The sequence below is a fragment of the Tachypleus tridentatus genome, chromosome 2 (assembly GCF_004210375.1).
Source record: "Tachypleus tridentatus isolate NWPU-2018 chromosome 2, ASM421037v1, whole genome shotgun sequence".
In the NCBI taxonomy this organism is placed as follows: Eukaryota; Metazoa; Arthropoda; class Merostomata; order Xiphosura; family Limulidae; genus Tachypleus; species Tachypleus tridentatus.
Genome location: NC_134826.1, coordinates 11,423,137 through 11,444,583, shown reverse-complemented (window position 1 = coordinate 11,444,583; position 21,447 = coordinate 11,423,137). Strand labels below are relative to the sequence as shown.

At 28.1% G+C, this 21,447-nt stretch overlaps 1 protein-coding gene across 1 annotated transcript; it reads left to right on the top strand.

The window, feature by feature from the left end:
• The first annotated feature begins 1,493 nt into the window (after window positions 1-1,493).
• LOC143240615 (uncharacterized) lies at window positions 1,494-10,102 on the top strand. The gene is made up of 5 exons (XM_076483349.1): window positions 1,494-1,521; window positions 3,049-3,222; window positions 7,407-7,532; window positions 8,319-8,483; window positions 9,605-10,102. The coding sequence occupies exons 1-5, from the start codon at window positions 1,494-1,496 to the stop codon at window positions 9,847-9,849; spliced, it is 738 nt and encodes a 245-aa protein (XP_076339464.1). The 3' UTR covers window positions 9,850-10,102.
• The last annotated feature ends 11,345 nt before the right edge of the window (window positions 10,103-21,447 follow it).

Below are 21,447 nucleotides of genomic sequence, written 5' to 3'. Positions count from 1 at the left end.
GTTGTTTGCTAGTTAAGATAAACAAATTGTTTTAACCTAAGCCTTGTGTAAAGTCCGTTAATCCCATATCAGCAAGCTGTTGTTGTTTTTCTGTTTGTTTCTTACAATAAATCACTCTTTGTTTCTGTCACGAGAAGTCCATATCATTAGAGTCAGCGTACATAACTTTCTGTCACGAGAAGTCTATATCATTAGAGTCAGCGAACATAACTTTGTGTCTTTCTTATGTTATAACCAATCTACTGAGCCACTGAAGTTTACACAAATAAGGTACTGGTATCAATAGACGGTTGGCATGTGTATTAAAACATTTATTAAAATAAAGTAGAGTACAGTATTTCAGCTTCTTAGGTCATCTTCAGATTAACGTCTTGGTTTGTTTGTTTGTTTTTTAATTTCGCACAAAGCTACTCGAGGGCTATTTGCGCTAGCCGTCCCTAATTTAGTAGTGTGAGACTAGAGGGAAGGCAGCTAGTCATCATCACCCACCGCCAACTCTTGGGCTACTCTTTTACCAACGAATAGTGGGATTGACCCTCACATTATAACGCCCTCACGGCTGAAAGGGTGAGCATGTTTGGCGCGACGGGGATGCGAACCCGCGACCCTCAAATTACGAGTCGCACGCCTTAACACGCTTGGCTGTGCCGAGCCGCAACGTCTTGGTAGAAACTCTCTCTTTGTTAACCTATGAAGATCGAAACGTTTTTCTCTATTTTATTAAAAGTGTTAACACCCATACCAGCCGTCTTGAGATACACTTTCACTTCAAGTGGGTGTCTTGTCATCGCGAAATAAAGTACTTACGTTTTGAGCCACTGATATTTTCACATTTAGAAGATTTGTGTATCTCCTGTGACATTGAAGCTGCAACAGATGGGACAGTTACCTCATAAGAAATTCAACCATTTAAATATACGCAATTTATCTCATAAGCCTCTCTGTCTACTACAATTTGAATACTTTGACACAGAGGACATTTACCTCGATAAATCACTGAAACTTTAGCATGTAAGACATTTTCTCAATAATTTAAGCTTTAAAAATTGGTTACTTTTCTCCTGAGATATTGAAGCTCTCATTTTTATATGATTATAATATTTTTGAGCCAATAAAGCTTCGACATATAAAGTATTTAACTCCCGAACCACTGAAGCTTTATGATACACTGGTGGCCAAAATCTTAAGGCCAATGAACATAAAGAAAAAAATATGCATTTTGCGTTGCTAGACTCAACCACTTCTTTGAGTAAAGCTTCGAAAGATAAAAATAAGGGAAGGGAAAATAAAAAAAAAAAAACATTTTTAGCGGTTAATAGGGAAAATGTGAACACTATGAAATTAGCCTAAATACTAGCTGGTTAAAAGTTTAAGACCATACTGAAACGAAGCGTTAATCGGTAAACATGTGATGAAATTCAGTCATTTGTGTTCATGCATTAGCGTTGTCAACATCTCCCACTGACATCTCTTGTGTTACATTGGGTAAAAACATGGCAAAGGGAAAAAGTGCTATCGCTGGTGAGATTGGGCATAGTAAAATTGACGGTGCAAATTTCTTAAAAGACCCTGAGGGATACGGAAGGAGAATTTCAAGTGTTCGGCCCAAGAAAATTTCGCCGGCGTTGAGCAGAAGGATTCAATGGGTTGTCCGACAAGTCACCAGCCGATCGTCGAACCAGATTAAGGCCCTTACGGTCGCAGAATGCAGCTTAAGAACAATAAGACGGCATCTACGAGAGAAAGGATTTAAAAACCGTAAACGTCTTCAAAAGCCACGCCTCCTTACACAACATGAAACAGCTCACTTAAACTTTGGTGAGAAGCACCAAACATGGGACGTAGAAAAGTGGACGAAGGTTTTGTTCTCTTATGAGAAAAAACTTAACCTGGATGGTCCAGATGGCTTCCAACGTTACTGGCATCTTAAGGTTATCCCAACCGAGATATTTGCTACACGACACAGTGGAGGAGGTTCCATCATGATCTAGGGTGTCCTCTCCTTCCATGGAACAATGGATTTTTAGGTCATACAGGGGCGTCAAACATCAACTGGTTACCTTGGCATGGTGTACAGAGCATACTTATTGGCAAGGGAAGTCAATAGAAATGGACGTCAATTCCAAATAGTGCATGATCTTTGTGAAGCCATCTTCACCACTTGGAATAACATTCCAGCCAGCCTTCTGCAAACGCTTATATCGACCATGCCAAAGCGAATGTTTGAAGTTATTTGCAATGACGGCCGTGCAACTCACTACTGAGACCTCTTGTTGGGCATTTCCTACCCTGTTTCGGACTTCTTTTTGGTATGGTCCTAAACTTTTGACCAGCTAGTATTTAGGCTCATTTCATAGTGTTCACATTTTCCCTATTAAACGCTAAAAGTTTTTTATTTTTATTTTCCCTTTTCTTATTTTCATCTTTCGAAGCTCTACTCAAATAAGTGGTTGAGTCTAACAACGCAAAATGCATATTTTTTTCTTTATGTTTATTGGCCTTAAGATTTTGGCCGGCAATGTATAAGATACTTAATGATAAGAAATAAAACAACTAACATATAGGGTACTTAACTCCTGAACCATTGGAGCTTTAAGATATAAGGTACTTAACGATAAGAAATAAAAACTACAAGTAAAGTGTACAGATAGTTAAATATAAAACTGATTAATCACCAGATGAATGGAGAGAAGATGTAGTTTAAAAACTTTAAAATATTATTTCTATAATTATGAGTAAAACGAATTAGATAATCTCTACATCATAAAACACGATTAAATGTTAGATTATTTGTACTATTCGAGTACAAATATTAAGTTGTTGGATTAAGTGATTGAGGTTAGGATAATCTCATTAATTAAAAAAAGCAAAATTACGTGATCGAGGTTAGGATAATCTCCATAATTGTAAAACAAAAACAGGATTAAGTGACTGAGTTTAGAATAATCTCTGTAACTTAAAAAAGATATTACAGTGATTAATTGGTCAGGTTGTTTAAATCATGGAGATTATCTCAGGCTTAATTTTATGCATCTTTCATGTGCGCAGGGTCAATCGTTGGTCAGTACTGGCTAGCATCAAGGTCAGATGGAGTTCAAACGTTCGAAGGATTTGCTGTTCATGAGTTTTGGCGAAATACGTCGGAAGATGTTCTGGTTAAAGATGATCCGGAACTGATGGTGATGGCAATAGATGAAAGACTGGGGAAGTGGTGGTACAGAAGTATGTCTATCTTAGGATAAATAACCAGTTCTTTCTTTTCAATTTTAAACAGTTTGATGTTGTTTGTCTTCAATAAATGACTTTGGGTGTCATATGGCTTTCTTTAAAGGATTGTTTGTTTGTTTGTTTTTGAATTTCGCGCAAAGCTACTCGAGGGCTATCTGCGTTAGCCGTCCCTAATTTAGCAATGTAAGACTAGAGGGAAGGCAGCTAGCCATCACCACCCACCGCCAATTCTTGGGCAACTCTTTTACCAACGAATAGTGGGATTGACCGTCACTTTATAACGCTTCCCGGGTGAAAGAGCGAGCATGTTTGGTGCGACAGGGATTCGAACCTACGACCCTCAGATTACGAGTCGAACGCCTTAACCGACCTGGCCATGCCGGGCCGGTTCTTCAAAAGAACAAAATCATTGAACAACAACTGTTTCTTATTGACATTTGAACTTTAAACCAGAAGTATCCTAAAGAGATAACTGCTGGTCATAATAGTGTCACACTTGTACTTTTTCACTAAGTCTCGTGACTTGTGTATTTGTTTACAATTTCTGCATAAATTTTAGGGGAGGTCCCCCCCTCACTCTTATTTTCTTCTATATTTAATGCCTACCGCTATTACAGCGGTAAGTCTATAGATTTACAACGCTCAAACCAGAGGGGTTCGATTCCCCTCAGTGGTCTCAGCAGATAGCCCGATGTGGCTTTGCTATAAGAACACACACACACTCTCTGTTTAATAATTCATGACCCTTTTTATACTTTATTATTTTTAAGTTACTTAATTCGTTACTTCACTTACACAAACCACTTTCCTATCATATTAACTACACAAACTATTAATGAACTTCAACACACACAAGGAACATTTAGCAAAAAAATAAACTCAAACACTACCCATAGAATGAAAAGAACCTAAACACTGACAAATCCCGTATCTACTTGCGGGTTCGCATCCCCGTCGCACCAAACATGCTCGCCCTCTCAGCCATAGGGGCGTTATAATGTGATAGCCAATCCCACTATTCGTTGGTAAAAGAGTAGCCCAAGAGTTGGCGGTGGGTGGTGATGACTAGCTGCCTTCCCTCTAGTCTTACACTGCTAAATTAGGGTCGGCTAGCGCAGATAGCCCTCGAGTAGCTTTGTGCGAAATTCAAAAACAAACAAACAAACCCGTATCTAGAAAATACTAGCGTATCTAGAACATACTAGCGTTCCTCTAACAAAAAACTTAGAAACATTAGCACCTAAATATAGCCTTAACATAGAGACTAGATCTATCTTAATAGCGTAGCCTTTTACACAAGTAAAACAGAAGGTAATTTGAATATTACATTAAAAGAATATCTCCTACGTCCATGAACATGTGAACAGAAAGTTACTATAGTAATAAACATTATCAATAAACATCCAGATGTGACAATTATAAGTTTTGATCATCATCTCAGTAGAAGTGATTCAAATTATTGTTACAACGTCCTTCACATATACAAATTCGTGTGTTTTCTTTACTCTATTTTTTACAACTATGAAGTTAAATAACTTGTTATTCACGCGTATCGACAAGCACACACTCGAAAACCACAACCTGGTTTGTTTACATTTTTAAATACATTTATAAATTATTTTCATATTGTTGATTTAAATCATAAAACTTGTGCTCTTTGTAGCGATTGAAACAACACAGTTGTTTAAGTAAAAATTCTTCCTCAGTATAATTGCTGTAAATTATGTAAATAGTTATTACTATCGTCAACCATTGTAGGCTTAACTTCCCAAGTGTTCAATTGTGGCCTAGGCCTATCACTGTAAAAACCTTCCAAATTTAATCAGTGATGAGGAGAAAACCTACTTGCAGAGAAAAAATCTGTATGTAAAAAAACGGCTCGTTGGGGTTGAGCAAATTTTTATGTAGAGGAGCGAAAAACGACCTTCTTCTGTCATCGTCAGCTTCATAAAGAAAGAAGGAGGTAACTGACGGATAGCTGACCACATGTTTGAAAGCGGTTGTGTAACTGAGTGTAGGAATGTAGAGGGCGTGCTTAGATGTTTGATTATATTTATTAATATAGGTATGAAGGTGTTCCTTTGTATTGGTTTATTTTGGGCTTGAGTTGTTCTATAAGTAAGGCTTCTTTAATTTTGTATTTGTTTATGTTTGTTTATTTAGTATTTGTGTGTTTTCTATTGTTATGTTGTGTTTATTTGATTTGCAGTGTTCGAAAACGTGTGAATGTGACTTTTTATGTTCTTTGAATCTGTTTTCCATTTTTCTACTTGTTTTTCCAATATAAAAATCGTGGCAGTTATCACATTGTATTTTATAAATAATGTTGGTGTTGCGTTTGTCAGTGTAGTTTTTACATAGTATAGACCTTAGTTTTGTGCCAGGTTTTTGAATAAATTTGGTATTAACTGGAATGTCATATTTTGTTACCAGTTTTTGCCACATATATATGGTTATTTGTCTGCTTATGTCAGGAATATATGGTATTCAGCAGTAATGGTTTCGTGATTTTTTGATTCGTGAGATATATTTACTTTTGTTGGTTGATTTTGCTTAATGTCTAGGTGTGTGTGAATAACGTTTTCTACGGTTTGTGAGGAAACTTATTGATGTTAATGAGATATTGTTTTATTTTGTCTAATTCATCGTTAATTTTATCTGGTGGGCATAGTTTTATGAATGTGTTTATTTGGTTTCTTAGTATGTTGAGTTTTTGTTTTGTTTCATGTGCTGAGTCCCAAGAAATGTATAGTCCAGTATGGGTGATTTTTCGGTGGATTTCTGTTTTAAATTGTGTATCGGTTCTTGTAATTTTGAGGTTAAGAAATGATATTTGATTGCTTTCTTCCTGTTCACATGTGAAGTTAATGTTGGGATGTTTGGAGGATGTATCTATAAATAAACCAATACAAAGTAACACCTTTATACCTATATTAATAAATACGATCAAACATCTAAGCATGTCCTCTATATTCCTACACTCAATAACACAACTCCCTTCAAATATGCTGTCAGCTATCGGTCAGTTACCTCTTTCTTTCTTTGTGAACCTGACGATGACCGAATAAGGTCGAAACTTTGTTCGCTCCTCTACATAAAATTTTTCTCAAATCAAACCAGCCGTTTTTAAATACATATTTCACCTCCTAAATTTAGAACTGATGTAGATTAGCATTTTTCAGTGTTACTGGGTTATTATTTTTATCAGTCTTTTACTTTTTTTTTTTTTTAAATCACATTTAGGTCTACTCTCATCACTTATTAGGCTTAGGTCTACATTATTGCTATAACTACCAAGATAATTACATTTAAACCTGTTTAATGTAACGTCCGTTTTCTCGTCATTCTTAATACTTGGTAACTTATGACATTCCAATTGTACTTAACGTTTTCCCCTTTTTTCTTATATATTAGGCAAACTATGATCTGGCAACATTATTTAACTTAAAACAAATCCATAAATGTTTACAGATTTGCACACCACACACAACAAGAAGCACTTAATAACAAATGAACACAACTTCATTTCGCATCGCCATCTTCCGGCTAGTAAAGAACGTTACACTGAGGTTGTCAACTAACTCAGATAAAATATTTTTAAAAGTTCGTTTATCATTTAAAAATTTGTGTTAGGTTATTTTAACTTTTTAATATTTCAAATTTTTTGTAATGCCATTATTGTTAGTCTTAGGTTTATCATCAGAGAGATCATTAACCCTTTAGGCCTAGGCGCGTTTCGCCCTTTGTGTCCCCTTTTCAACGCCTTTGTACTGTTTCTATTGTGTTAATTGCAATCGTACGTTTTAATGTTGCTATCTTCTTAAATGCTACAATGGGTTTATTGTTACTATCTTGCTTTTTGATATTGTATATTTTACTGCATAAAATTAGATTTTGATAGGTAAACCTTTGCCTACCATAAGTCTAATCCAATTGAAAGTAACTTGTGAAGGTTCGGAGATAGATATGAAATACTAATTTAAAAAAAAAATATCTGATTTGAAATCCATAGTTGACATTTTTCTCTCTAAATACACTCCTAGCATAAAAAATATAATTATACGACTTCTACCCATCCCAATATTATCTAAACTTCTTTGATCTTACCAAAAAATAAAGAAATAATTGTGGTTTGTAAACTGATACTGTCATCCGAGTTTGTTTTTTTTCCTTTTCAGTGGAGAAAAGGCAACCCTGGCTAAAGGTGAAACCCCTTACTACTCTCAGAGGGAGCCACATGGTCAAGTTTAAGCCGTCCGATCCTTACATGTGTTGTATGACAAGGCTGCTAGTGAAGGATCAATGTAAGTCTGAAGTAATCGTAAAACTACTTGTGCAAAAATATGTAGATTTTGAACAAACATTTCTTATCATTCACCGTTTAGCCTGTGTATTTAGCGCTAAGAACTTGCCTCTATTTCTTGTCTTTAGTGATAAGTACCAGCTCTAAGAACGTACTTTTGTGTCTTGTGACTAGTGCTAAGTACATCTTCTGTGTTTTGCGTTTAGTGCCAAATACTTTCTTCTGTTGTAAGTGTTTTATACCAATTAATTACTTCCGTAGTTCATAAACTTTACACCTCAGGCTTTTAAAGAAGTATACGACTACTTTAAGCCTTACTTCATAGAAAGGGTAAATCTGATGTGTTTAGATTCATACAAAGCTAAGAGTTTGAGCTGTTGTGTTGCTATAAACACCCCCTTGTCTTAGTCGTGGAGGTTTTATAAAAGTGACAATAAATCTCGTTATTCGGTTCATAGATCCAGAGTGAGCCCTCGTGGCGGTGAATGCTGCTAATTAACTGTCCTCTCTCATTTCAGCATTGATAAAATATTCAATCAACAAGTTTCGCTTTAGCGTGTTTCATCATAAGTTTGAACTTTAGAAAAAAATCCATGTAATTTTTTTTCAGGTGTATTCTAGAAAGTATTAATTCTTTAAGATGTGTAACTCTAGCTATATAGTTAAGAGAGTTAACCAGAAAATTTGAATTATTAAAGGTTTTAGAGAATAAAGAGTAATCCAGAAAGTTCTGATATTTTCGTGGTTCTGAATGTCAGTAAATTAAGTAACTTGTATCTTGACATAGATGAAACATTTCATGTTGCTGTCGTCATATTTTTCCCAACTCTACCCATTTTGCCTTCGCTTGTTGTTCACAAATCTTCAATAAACGTGCTTCAAGAATCCTCTTTAATGATGAAGCTGAATAATCTGTTTGAGCCTTCAACATCCGTATCATCAGTCGACTCAGGTAAGAAATGCTGACAAACACTCAGAATATTTATAACTACCTTAATGGGTTTAAATATATTTTTGGTATCATAGGTTTGCGTAAATGCTGTTTCCCAGTAAGTTGTTGAAACCGGATAACAGTGGTGAGGAAAGATTTGTGTCTACACTGTTACCCAGTAAGTTGTTGAAACCTGACAACAACTATGACCGGAGAGTTGTATCTACACTGTTACCCAGTAAGTTGTTGAAACCTGACAACAACTATGACCGGAGAGTTGTATCTACACTGTTACCCAGTAAGTTGTTGAAACCTGACAACAACTATGACCGGAGATTTGCATCTACACTGTTACCCAGTAAGTTGTTGAAACCTGACAACAACTATGACCGGAGAGTTGTATCTACACTGTTACCCAGTAAGTTGTTGAAACATGACAACAACTATGACCGGAGAGTTGTATCTACACTGTTACCCAGTAAGTTGTTGAAACCTGACAACAACTATGACCGGAGATTTGCATCTACACTGTTACCCAGTAAGTTGTTGAAACCTGACAACAACTATGACCGGAGAGTTGTATCTACACTGTTACCCAGTAAGTTGTTGAAACCTGACAACAACTATGACCGGAGAGTTGTATCTACACTGTTACCCAGTAAGTTGTTGAAACCTGACAACAACTATGACCGGAGATTTGTATCTACACTGTTACCCAGTAAGTTGTTGAAACCTGACAACAACTATGACCGGAGAATTGTGTCTACACTGTTACCCAGTAAGTTGTTGAAACGTGACAACAACTATGACCGGAGAGTTGTGTCTACACTGTTACCCAGTAAGTTGTTGAAACCTGACAACAGTAGTGAAGAAAGATGTCTTTCCCACACTTTTCCCCAATAAGTTCGTGAAACCTGACAACAACTATGACGCCTTTTAACAAAATATTTATTCAAGGACTCACACAAGGGTTAAATAATACCCGTGTTGATGTTTAGATTATAACGAGTTTGATGTCAGATCTATATAGTGATGTTTAGATTATAACGAGTTTGAATGTAAGGTCTATATAATGATTTATTAACAGCCATACATTGTTACTACTCACTCATCCTTTTAATGTCCACTTTTTTGTCCTTCAGTTTATCCGACCACAACAGAACTTTGGATTATGGGAAAATCTTGCAGTGTTTGGAGACGGCACCTGGAGGTTATGAGAGCTTATGTAGATAGACCACTGTGGATGGAGATTAAACACTGTAACCAGACTGGTAGTAACATCGATACACCATTTGAAATTCAGATCAGTGACACCAGGAACAACGGGTGTAGTATACATCCTAAACTTTCGTGTTTCGATATCCATATGAGACAAAACAATTTCTAGATTGTAAATGTATACAAGTAACACAGTTCAAGAAATTTGATAAACAGATCGCTTTTAGAAGATAACACATTTTCTTCATATATAAAGAAACCTGATAACCCAATCCCTTTCAGGAGATGGGCCATCTTTGTTCGGAATAAAGAAACCCGATAATCCAGACCCTTCAGAAGAAGAAACATCTTTTTTTTTAGGGATACAGAAACTCGATAACCTAAGCCCTTTCAGAAGTTGACCCACCTTTGTTTAGATAAAAAGAAACCGATAACTCAAACCCTATCAGAGAATGGGCCAATTTTATACAAGAATAAAGAAGTTCAAATCCTTTGAGAAGATTCATCTTCTTTCTTTAGAGACATTTTTTCTTCTGTTTTAAACCTGGGATTGGCAAATTTGCTCTAATGTCACACATAAGTAAATAAGTTCTCCGATAACGCTGAGACTAACGGACTTCTATAAGAGCTTCCGGCTCATGCGATAGAGATACAATAAATATTAATTAAGTTATTGTTATTAAAAGAATAAACTGAGAATCACAATATATATATATATATATAAAAGTTTGCTCTTCTTAAGGCAGCGTACAAAATAGGTGATGACGTACATCGTCTTGGAACCATGAAAACACAACAAAAGTCCATAGAAAAAACACGTTCATAGTCTTTCATTCTCGGATTTCAGGTTCATTAATCCCATGTATTATAAGAACAGACATCAGAAAAAAAACCCTGATATAATTAGACTGTTTTGTATCTTATAATTTTACCTTGTAAATAAACCTGCAATATGTTATATAACATAGAACTTGAAGACATATTTATAATTTTACCTTGTAAATACACCTGTAATATGTTATATAACATAGAACTTAAAGACATATTTATAATTTTACCTTGTAAATAAACCTGCAATATGTTATATAACATAGAACTTGAAGACATATTTATAATTTTACCTTGTAAATACACCTGTAATATGTTATATAACATAGAACTTAAAGACATATTTATAATTTTACCTTGTAAATAAACCTGCAATATGTTATATAACATAGAACTTAAAGACATATTTATAATTTTACCTTGTAAATAAACCTGCAATATGTTATATAACATAGAACTTAAAGACATATTTATAATTTTACCTTGTAAATAAACCTGCAATATGTTATATAACATAGAACTTAAAGACATATTTATAATTTTACCTTGTAAATAAACCTGCAATATGTTATATAACATAGAACTTAAAGACATATTTATAATTTTACCTTGTAAATAAACCTGCAATATGTTATATAACATAGAACTTGAAGACATATTTATAATTTTACCTTGTAAATAAACCTGTAATATGTTATATAACATAGAACTTAAAGACATATTTATAATTTTACCTTGTAAATAAACCTGCAATATGTTATATAACATAGAACTTAAAGACATATTTATAATTTTACCTTGTAAATAAACCTGCAATATGTTATATAACATAGAACTTGAAGACATATTTATAATTTTACCTTGTAAATAAACCTGCAATATGTTATATAACATAGAACTTAAAGACATATTTATAATTTTACCTTGTAAATAAACCTGCAATATGTTATATAACATAGAACTTAAAGACATATTTATAATTTTACCTTGTAAATAAACCTGCAATATGTTATATAACATAGAACTTAAAGACATATTTATAATTTTACCTTGTAAATAAACCTGCAATATGTTATATAACATAGAACTTAAAGACATATTTATAATTTTACCTTGTAAATAAACCTGCAATATGTTATATAACATAGAACTTAAAGACATATTTATAATTTTACCTTGTAAATAAACCTGCAATATGTTATATAACATAGAACTTAAAGACATATTTATAATTTTACCTTGTAAATAAACCTGCAATATGTTATATAACATAGAACTTAAAGACATATTTATAATTTTACCTTGTAAATAAACCTGCAATATGTTATATAACATAGAACTTAAAGACATATTTATAATTTTACCTTGTAAATAAACCTGCAATATGTTATATAACATAGAACTTAAAGACATATTTATAATTTTACCTTGTAAATAAACCTGCAATATGTTATATAACATAGAACTTAAAGACATATTTATAATTTTACCTTGTAAATAAACCTGCAATATGTTATATAACATAGAACTTAAAGACATATTTATAATTTTACCTTGTAAATAAACCTGCAATATGTTATATAACATAGAACTTAAAGACATATTTATAATTTTACCTTGTAAATAAACCTGCAATATGTTATATAACATAGAACTTAAAGACATATTTATAATTTTACCTTGTAAATAAACCTGCAATATGTTATATAACATAGAACTTAAAGACATATTTATAATTTTACCTTGTAAATAAACCTGCAATATGTTATATAACATAGAACTTAAAGACATATTTATAATTTTACCTTGTAAATAAACCTGCAATATGTTATATAACATAGAACTTAAAGACATATTTATAATTTTACCTTGTAAATAAACCTGCAATATGTTATATAACATAGAACTTAAAGACATATTTATAATTTTACCTTGTAAATAAACCTGCAATATGTTATATAACATAGAACTTAAAGACATATTTATAATTTTACCTTGTAAATAAACCTGCAATATGTTATATAACATAGAACTTAAAGACATATTTATAATTTTACCTTGTAAATAAACCTGCAATATGTTATATAACATAGAACTTAAAGACATATTTATAATTTTACCTTGTAAATAAACCTGCAATATGTTATATAACATAGAACTTAAAGACATATTTATAATTTTACCTTGTAAATAAACCTGCAATATGTTATATAACATAGAACTTAAAGACATATTTATAATTTTACCTTGTAAATAAACCTGCAATATGTTATATAACATAGAACTTAAAGACATATTTATAATTTTACCTTGTAAATAAACCTGCAATATGTTATATAACATAGAACTTAAAGACATATTTATAATTTTACCTTGTAAATAAACCTGCAATATGTTATATAACATAGAACTTAAAGACATATTTATAATTTTACCTTGTAAATAAACCTGCAATATGTTATATAACATAGAACTTAAAGACATATTTATAATTTTACCTTGTAAATAAACCTGCAATATGTTATATAACATAGAACTTAAAGACATATTTATAATTTTACCTTGTAAATAAACCTGCAATATGTTATATAACATAGAACTTAAAGACATATTTATAATTTTACCTTGTAAATAAACCTGCAATATGTTATATAACATAGAACTTAAAGACATATTTATAATTTTACCTTGTAAATAAACCTGCAATATGTTATATAACATAGAACTTAAAGACATATTTATAATTTTACCTTGTAAATAAACCTGCAATATGTTATATAACATAGAACTTAAAGACATATTTATAATTTTACCTTGTAAATAAACCTGCAATATGTTATATAACATAGAACTTAAAGACATATTTATAATTTTACCTTGTAAATAAACCTGCAATATGTTATATAACATAGAACTTAAAGACATATTTATAATTTTACCTTGTAAATAAACCTGCAATATGTTATATAACATAGAACTTAAAGACATATTTATAATTTTACCTTGTAAATAAACCTGCAATATGTTATATAACATAGAACTTAAAGACATATTTATAATTTTACCTTGTAAATAAACCTGCAATATGTTATATAACATAGAACTTAAAGACATATTTATAATTTTACCTTGTAAATAAACCTGCAATATGTTATATAACATAGAACTTAAAGACATATTTATAATTTTACCTTGTAAATAAACCTGCAATATGTTATATAACATAGAACTTAAAGACATATTTATAATTTTACCTTGTAAATAAACCTGCAATATGTTATATAACATAGAACTTAAAGACATATTTATAATTTTACCTTGTAAATAAACCTGCAATATGTTATATAACATAGAACTTAAAGACATATTTATAATTTTACCTTGTAAATAAACCTGCAATATGTTATATAACATAGAACTTAAAGACATATTTATAATTTTACCTTGTAAATAAACCTGCAATATGTTATATAACATAGAACTTAAAGACATATTTATAATTTTACCTTGTAAATAAACCTGCAATATGTTATATAACATAGAACTTAAAGACATATTTATAATTTTACCTTGTAAATAAACCTGCAATATGTTATATAACATAGAACTTAAAGACATATTTATAATTTTACCTTGTAAATAAACCTGCAATATGTTATATAACATAGAACTTAAAGACATATTTATAATTTTACCTTGTAAATAAACCTGCAATATGTTATATAACATAGAACTTAAAGACATATTTATAATTTTACCTTGTAAATAAACCTGCAATATGTTATATAACATAGAACTTAAAGACATATTTATAATTTTACCTTGTAAATAAACCTGCAATATGTTATATAACATAGAACTTAAAGACATATTTATAATTTTACCTTGTAAATAAACCTGCAATATGTTATATAACATAGAACTTAAAGACATATTTATAATTTTACCTTGTAAATAAACCTGCAATATGTTATATAACATAGAACTTAAAGACATATTTATAATTTTACCTTGTAAATAAACCTGCAATATGTTATATAACATAGAACTTAAAGACATATTTATAATTTTACCTTGTAAATAAACCTGCAATATGTTATATAACATAGAACTTAAAGACATATTTATAATTTTACCTTGTAAATAAACCTGCAATATGTTATATAACATAGAACTTAAAGACATATTTATAATTTTACCTTGTAAATAAACCTGCAATATGTTATATAACATAGAACTTAAAGACATATTTATAATTTTACCTTGTAAATAAACCTGCAATATGTTATATAACATAGAACTTAAAGACATATTTATAATTTTACCTTGTAAATAAACCTGCAATATGTTATATAACATAGAACTTAAAGACATATTTATAATTTTACCTTGTAAATAAACCTGCAATATGTTATATAACATAGAACTTAAAGACATATTTATAATTTTACCTTGTAAATAAACCTGCAATATGTTATATAACATAGAACTTAAAGACATATTTATAATTTTACCTTGTAAATAAACCTGCAATATGTTATATAACATAGAACTTAAAGACATATTTATAATTTTACCTTGTAAATAAACCTGCAATATGTTATATAACATAGAACTTAAAGACATATTTATAATTTTACCTTGTAAATAAACCTGCAATATGTTATATAACATAGAACTTAAAGACATATTTATAATTTTACCTTGTAAATAAACCTGCAATATGTTATATAACATAGAACTTAAAGACATATTTATAATTTTACCTTGTAAATAAACCTGCAATATGTTATATAACATAGAACTTAAAGACATATTTATAATTTTACCTTGTAAATAAACCTGCAATATGTTATATAACATAGAACTTAAAGACATATTTATAATTTTACCTTGTAAATAAACCTGCAATATGTTATATAACATAGAACTTAAAGACATATTTATAATTTTACCTTGTAAATAAACCTGCAATATGTTATATAACATAGAACTTAAAGACATATTTATAATTTTACCTTGTAAATAAACCTGCAATATGTTATATAACATAGAACTTAAAGACATATTTATAATTTTACCTTGTAAATAAACCTGCAATATGTTATATAACATAGAACTTAAAGACATATTTATAATTTTACCTTGTAAATAAACCTGCAATATGTTATATAACATAGAACTTAAAGACATATTTATAATTTTACCTTGTAAATAAACCTGCAATATGTTATATAACATAGAACTTAAAGACATATTTATAATTTTACCTTGTAAATAAACCTGCAATATGTTATATAACATAGAACTTAAAGACATATTTATAATTTTACCTTGTAAATAAACCTGCAATATGTTATATAACATAGAACTTAAAGACATATTTATAATTTTACCTTGTAAATAAACCTGCAATATGTTATATAACATAGAACTTAAAGACATATTTATAATTTTACCTTGTAAATAAACCTGCAATATGTTATATAACATAGAACTTAAAGACATATTTATAATTTTACCTTGTAAATAAACCTGCAATATGTTATATAACATAGAACTTAAAGACATATTTATAATTTTACCTTGTAAATAAACCTGCAATATGTTATATAACATAGAACTTAAAGACATATTTATAATTTTACCTTGTAAATAAACCTGCAATATGTTATATAACATAGAACTTAAAGACATATTTATAATTTTACCTTGTAAATAAACCTGCAATATGTTATATAACATAGAACTTAAAGACATATTTATAATTTTACCTTGTAAATAAACCTGCAATATGTTATATAACATAGAACTTAAAGACATATTTATAATTTTACCTTGTAAATAAACCTGCAATATGTTATATAACATAGAACTTAAAGACATATTTATAATTTTACCTTGTAAATAAACCTGCAATATGTTATATAACATAGAACTTAAAGACATATTTATAATTTTACCTTGTAAATAAACCTGCAATATGTTATATAACATAGAACTTAAAGACATATTTATAATTTTACCTTGTAAATAAACCTGCAATATGTTATATAACATAGAACTTAAAGACATATTTATAATTTTACCTTGTAAATAAACCTGCAATATGTTATATAACATAGAACTTAAAGACATATTTATAATTTTACCTTGTAAATAAACCTGCAATATGTTATATAACATAGAACTTAAAGACATATTTATAATTTTACCTTGTAAATAAACCTGCAATATGTTATATAACATAGAACTTAAAGACATATTTATAATTTTACCTTGTAAATAAACCTGCAATATGTTATATAACATAGAACTTAAAGACATATTTATAATTTTACCTTGTAAATAAACCTGCAATATGTTATATAACATAGAACTTAAAGACATATTTATAATTTTACCTTGTAAATAAACCTGCAATATGTTATATAACATAGAACTTAAAGACATATTTATAATTTTACCTTGTAAATAAACCTGCAATATGTTATATAACATAGAACTTAAAGACATATTTATAATTTTACCTTGTAAATAAACCTGCAATATGTTATATAACATAGAACTTAAAGACATATTTATAATTTTACCTTGTAAATAAACCTGCAATATGTTATATAACATAGAACTTAAAGACATATTTATAATTTTACCTTGTAAATAAACCTGCAATATGTTATATAACATAGAACTTAAAGACATATTTATAATTTTACCTTGTAAATAAACCTGCAATATGTTATATAACATAGAACTTAAAGACATATTTATAATTTTACCTTGTAAATAAACCTGCAATATGTTATATAACATAGAACTTAAAGACATATTTATAATTTTACCTTGTAAATAAACCTGCAATATGTTATATAACATAGAACTTAAAGACATATTTATAATTTTACCTTGTAAATAAACCTGCAATATGTTATATAACATAGAACTTAAAGACATATTTATAATTTTACCTTGTAAATAAACCTGCAATATGTTATATAACATAGAACTTAAAGACATATTTATAATTTTACCTTGTAAATAAACCTGCAATATGTTATATAACATAGAACTTAAAGACATATTTATAATTTTACCTTGTAAATAAACCTGCAATATGTTATATAACATAGAACTTAAAGACATATTTATAATTTTACCTTGTAAATAAACCTGCAATATGTTATATAACATAGAACTTAAAGACATATTTATAATTTTACCTTGTAAATAAACCTGCAATATGTTATATAACATAGAACTTAAAGACATATTTATAATTTTACCTTGTAAATAAACCTGCAATATGTTATATAACATAGAACTTAAAGACATATTTATAATTTTACCTTGTAAATAAACCTGCAATATGTTATATAACATAGAACTTAAAGACATATTTATAATTTTACCTTGTAAATAAACCTGCAATATGTTATATAACATAGAACTTAAAGACATATTTATAATTTTACCTTGTAAATAAACCTGCAATATGTTATATAACATAGAACTTAAAGACATATTTATAATTTTACCTTGTAAATAAACCTGCAATATGTTATATAACATAGAACTTAAAGACATATTTATAATTTTACCTTGTAAATAAACCTGCAATATGTTATATAACATAGAACTTAAAGACATATTTATAATTTTACCTTGTAAATAAACCTGCAATATGTTATATAACATAGAACTTAAAGACATATTTATAATTTTACCTTGTAAATAAACCTGCAATATGTTATATAACATAGAACTTAAAGACATATTTATAATTTTACCTTGTAAATAAACCTGCAATATGTTATATAACATAGAACTTAAAGACATATTTATAATTTTACCTTGTAAATAAACCTGCAATATGTTATATAACATAGAACTTAAAGACATATTTATAATTTTACCTTGTAAATAAACCTGCAATATGTTATATAACATAGAACTTAAAGACATATTTATAATTTTACCTTGTAAATAAACCTGCAATATGTTATATAACATAGAACTTAAAGACATATTTATAATTTTACCTTGTAAATAAACCTGCAATATGTTATATAACATAGAACTTAAAGACATATTTATAATTTTACCTTGTAAATAAACCTGCAATATGTTATATAACATAGAACTTAAAGACATATTTATAATTTTACCTTGTAAATAAACCTGCAATATGTTATATAACATAGAACTTAAAGACATATTTATAATTTTACCTTGTAAATAAACCTGCAATATGTTATATAACATAGAACTTAAAGACATATTTATAATTTTACCTTGTAAATAAACCTGCAATATGTTATATAACATAGAACTTAAAGACATATTTATAATTTTACCTTGTAAATAAACCTGCAATATGTTATATAACATAGAACTTAAAGACATATTTATAATTTTACCTTGTAAATAAACCTGCAATATGTTATATAACATAGAACTTAAAGACATATTTATAATTTTACCTTGTAAATAAACCTGCAATATGTTATATAACATAGAACTTAAAGACATATTTATAATTTTACCTTGTAAATAAACCTGCAATATGTTATATAACATAGAACTTAAAGACATATTTATAATTTTACCTTGTAAATAAACCTGCAATATGTTATATAACATAGAACTTAAAGACATATTTATAATTTTACCTTGTAAATAAACCTGCAATATGTTATATAACATAGAACTTAAAGACATATTTATAATTTTACCTTGTAAATAAACCTGCAATATGTTATATAACATAGAACTTAAAGACATATTTATAATTTTACCTTGTAAATAAACCTGCAATATGTTATATAACATAGAACTTAAAGACATATTTATAATTTTACCTTGTAAATAAACCTGCAATATGTTATATAACATAGAACTTAAAGACATATTTATAATTTTACCTTGTAAATAAACCTGCAATATGTTATATAACATAGAACTTAAAGACATATTTATAATTTTACCTTGTAAATAAACCTGCAATATGTTATATAACATAGAACTTAAAGACATATTTATAATTTTACCTTGTAAATAAACCTGCAATATGTTATATAACATAGAACTTAAAGACATATTTATAATTTTACCTTGTAAATAAACCTGCAATATGTTATATAACATAGAACTTAAAGACATATTTATAATTTTACCTTGTAAATAAACCTGCAATATGTTATATAACATAGAACTTAAAGACATATTTATAATTTTACCTTGTAAATAAACCTGCAATATGTTATATAACATAGAACTTAAAGACATATTTATAATTTTACCTTGTAAATAAACCTGCAATATGTTATATAACATAGAACTTAAAGACATATTTATAATTTTACCTTGTAAATAAACCTGCAATATGTTATATAACATAGAACTTAAAGACATATTTATAATTTTACCTTGTAAATAAACCTGCAATATGTTATATAACATAGAACTTAAAGACATATTTATAATTTTACCTTGTAAATAAACCTGCAATATGTTATATAACATAGAACTTAAAGACATATTTATAATTTTACCTTGTAAATAAACCTGCAATATGTTATATAACATAGAACTTAAAGACATATTTATAATTTTACCTTGTAAATAAACCTGCAATATGTTATATAACATAGAACTTAAAGACATATTTATAATTTTACCTTGTAAATAAACCTGCAATATGTTATATAACATAGAACTTAAAGACATATTTATAATTTTACCTTGTAAATAAACCTGCAATATGTTATATAACATAGAACTTAAAGACATATTTATAATTTTACCTTGTAAATAAACCTGCAATATGTTATATAACATAGAACTTAAAGACATATTTATAATTTTACCTTGTAAATAAACCTGCAATATGTTATATAACATAGAACTTAAAGACATATTTATAATTTTACCTTGTAAATAAACCTGCAATATGTTATATAACATAGAACTTAAAGACATATTTATAATTTTACCTTGTAAATAAACCTGCAATATGTTATATAACATAGAACTTAAAGACATATTTATAATTTTACCTTGTAAATAAACCTGCAATATGTTATATAACATAGAACTTAAAGACATATTTATAATTTTACCTTGTAAATAAACCTGCAATATGTTATATAACATAGAACTTAAAGACATATTTATAATTTTACCTTGTAAATAAACCTGCAATATGTTATATAACATAGAACTTAAAGACATATTTATAATTTTACCTTGTAAATAAACCTGCAATATGTTATATAACATAGAACTTAAAGACATATTTATAATTTTACCTTGTAAATAAACCTGCAATATGTTATATAACATAGAACTTAAAGACATATTTATAATTTTACCTTGTAAATAAACCTGCAATATGTTATATAACATAGAACTTAAAGACATATTTATAATTTTACCTTGTAAATAAACCTGCAATATGTTATATAACATAGAACTTAAAGACATATTTATAATTTTACCTTGTAAATAAACCTGCAATATGTTATATAACATAGAACTTAAAGACATATTTATAATTTTACCTTGTAAATAAACCTGCAATATGTTATATAACATAGAACTTAAAGACATATTTATAATTTTACCTTGTAAATAAACCTGCAATATGTTATATAACATAGAACTTAAAGACATATTTATAATTTTACCTTGTAAATAAACCTGCAATATGTTATATAACATAGAACTTAAAGACATATTTATAATTTTACCTTGTAAATAAACCTGCAATATGTTATATAACATAGAACTTAAAGACATATTTATAATTTTACCTTGTAAATAAACCTGCAATATGTTATATAACATAGAACTTAAAGACATATTTATAATTTTACCTTGTAAATAAACCTGCAATATGTTATATAACATAGAACTTAAAGACATATTTATAATTTTA

What these genes read in the sequence shown, in the direction of transcription:
- LOC143240615 (XM_076483349.1), top strand. Translation starts at nt 1,494, where the DNA reads ATGGCAAAGGGAAAAAGTGCTATCGCTG. An exon ending in GGGAAAAAGTGCTATCGCTG is followed by an intron (nt 1,522 to 3,048) that starts GTGAGATTGGGC and finishes TCATGTGCGCAG; the next exon opens with GGTCAATCGTTGGTCAGTAC. An exon ending in GGGGAAGTGGTGGTACAGAA is followed by an intron (nt 3,223 to 7,406) that starts GTATGTCTATCT and finishes TTTCCTTTTCAG; the next exon opens with TGGAGAAAAGGCAACCCTGG.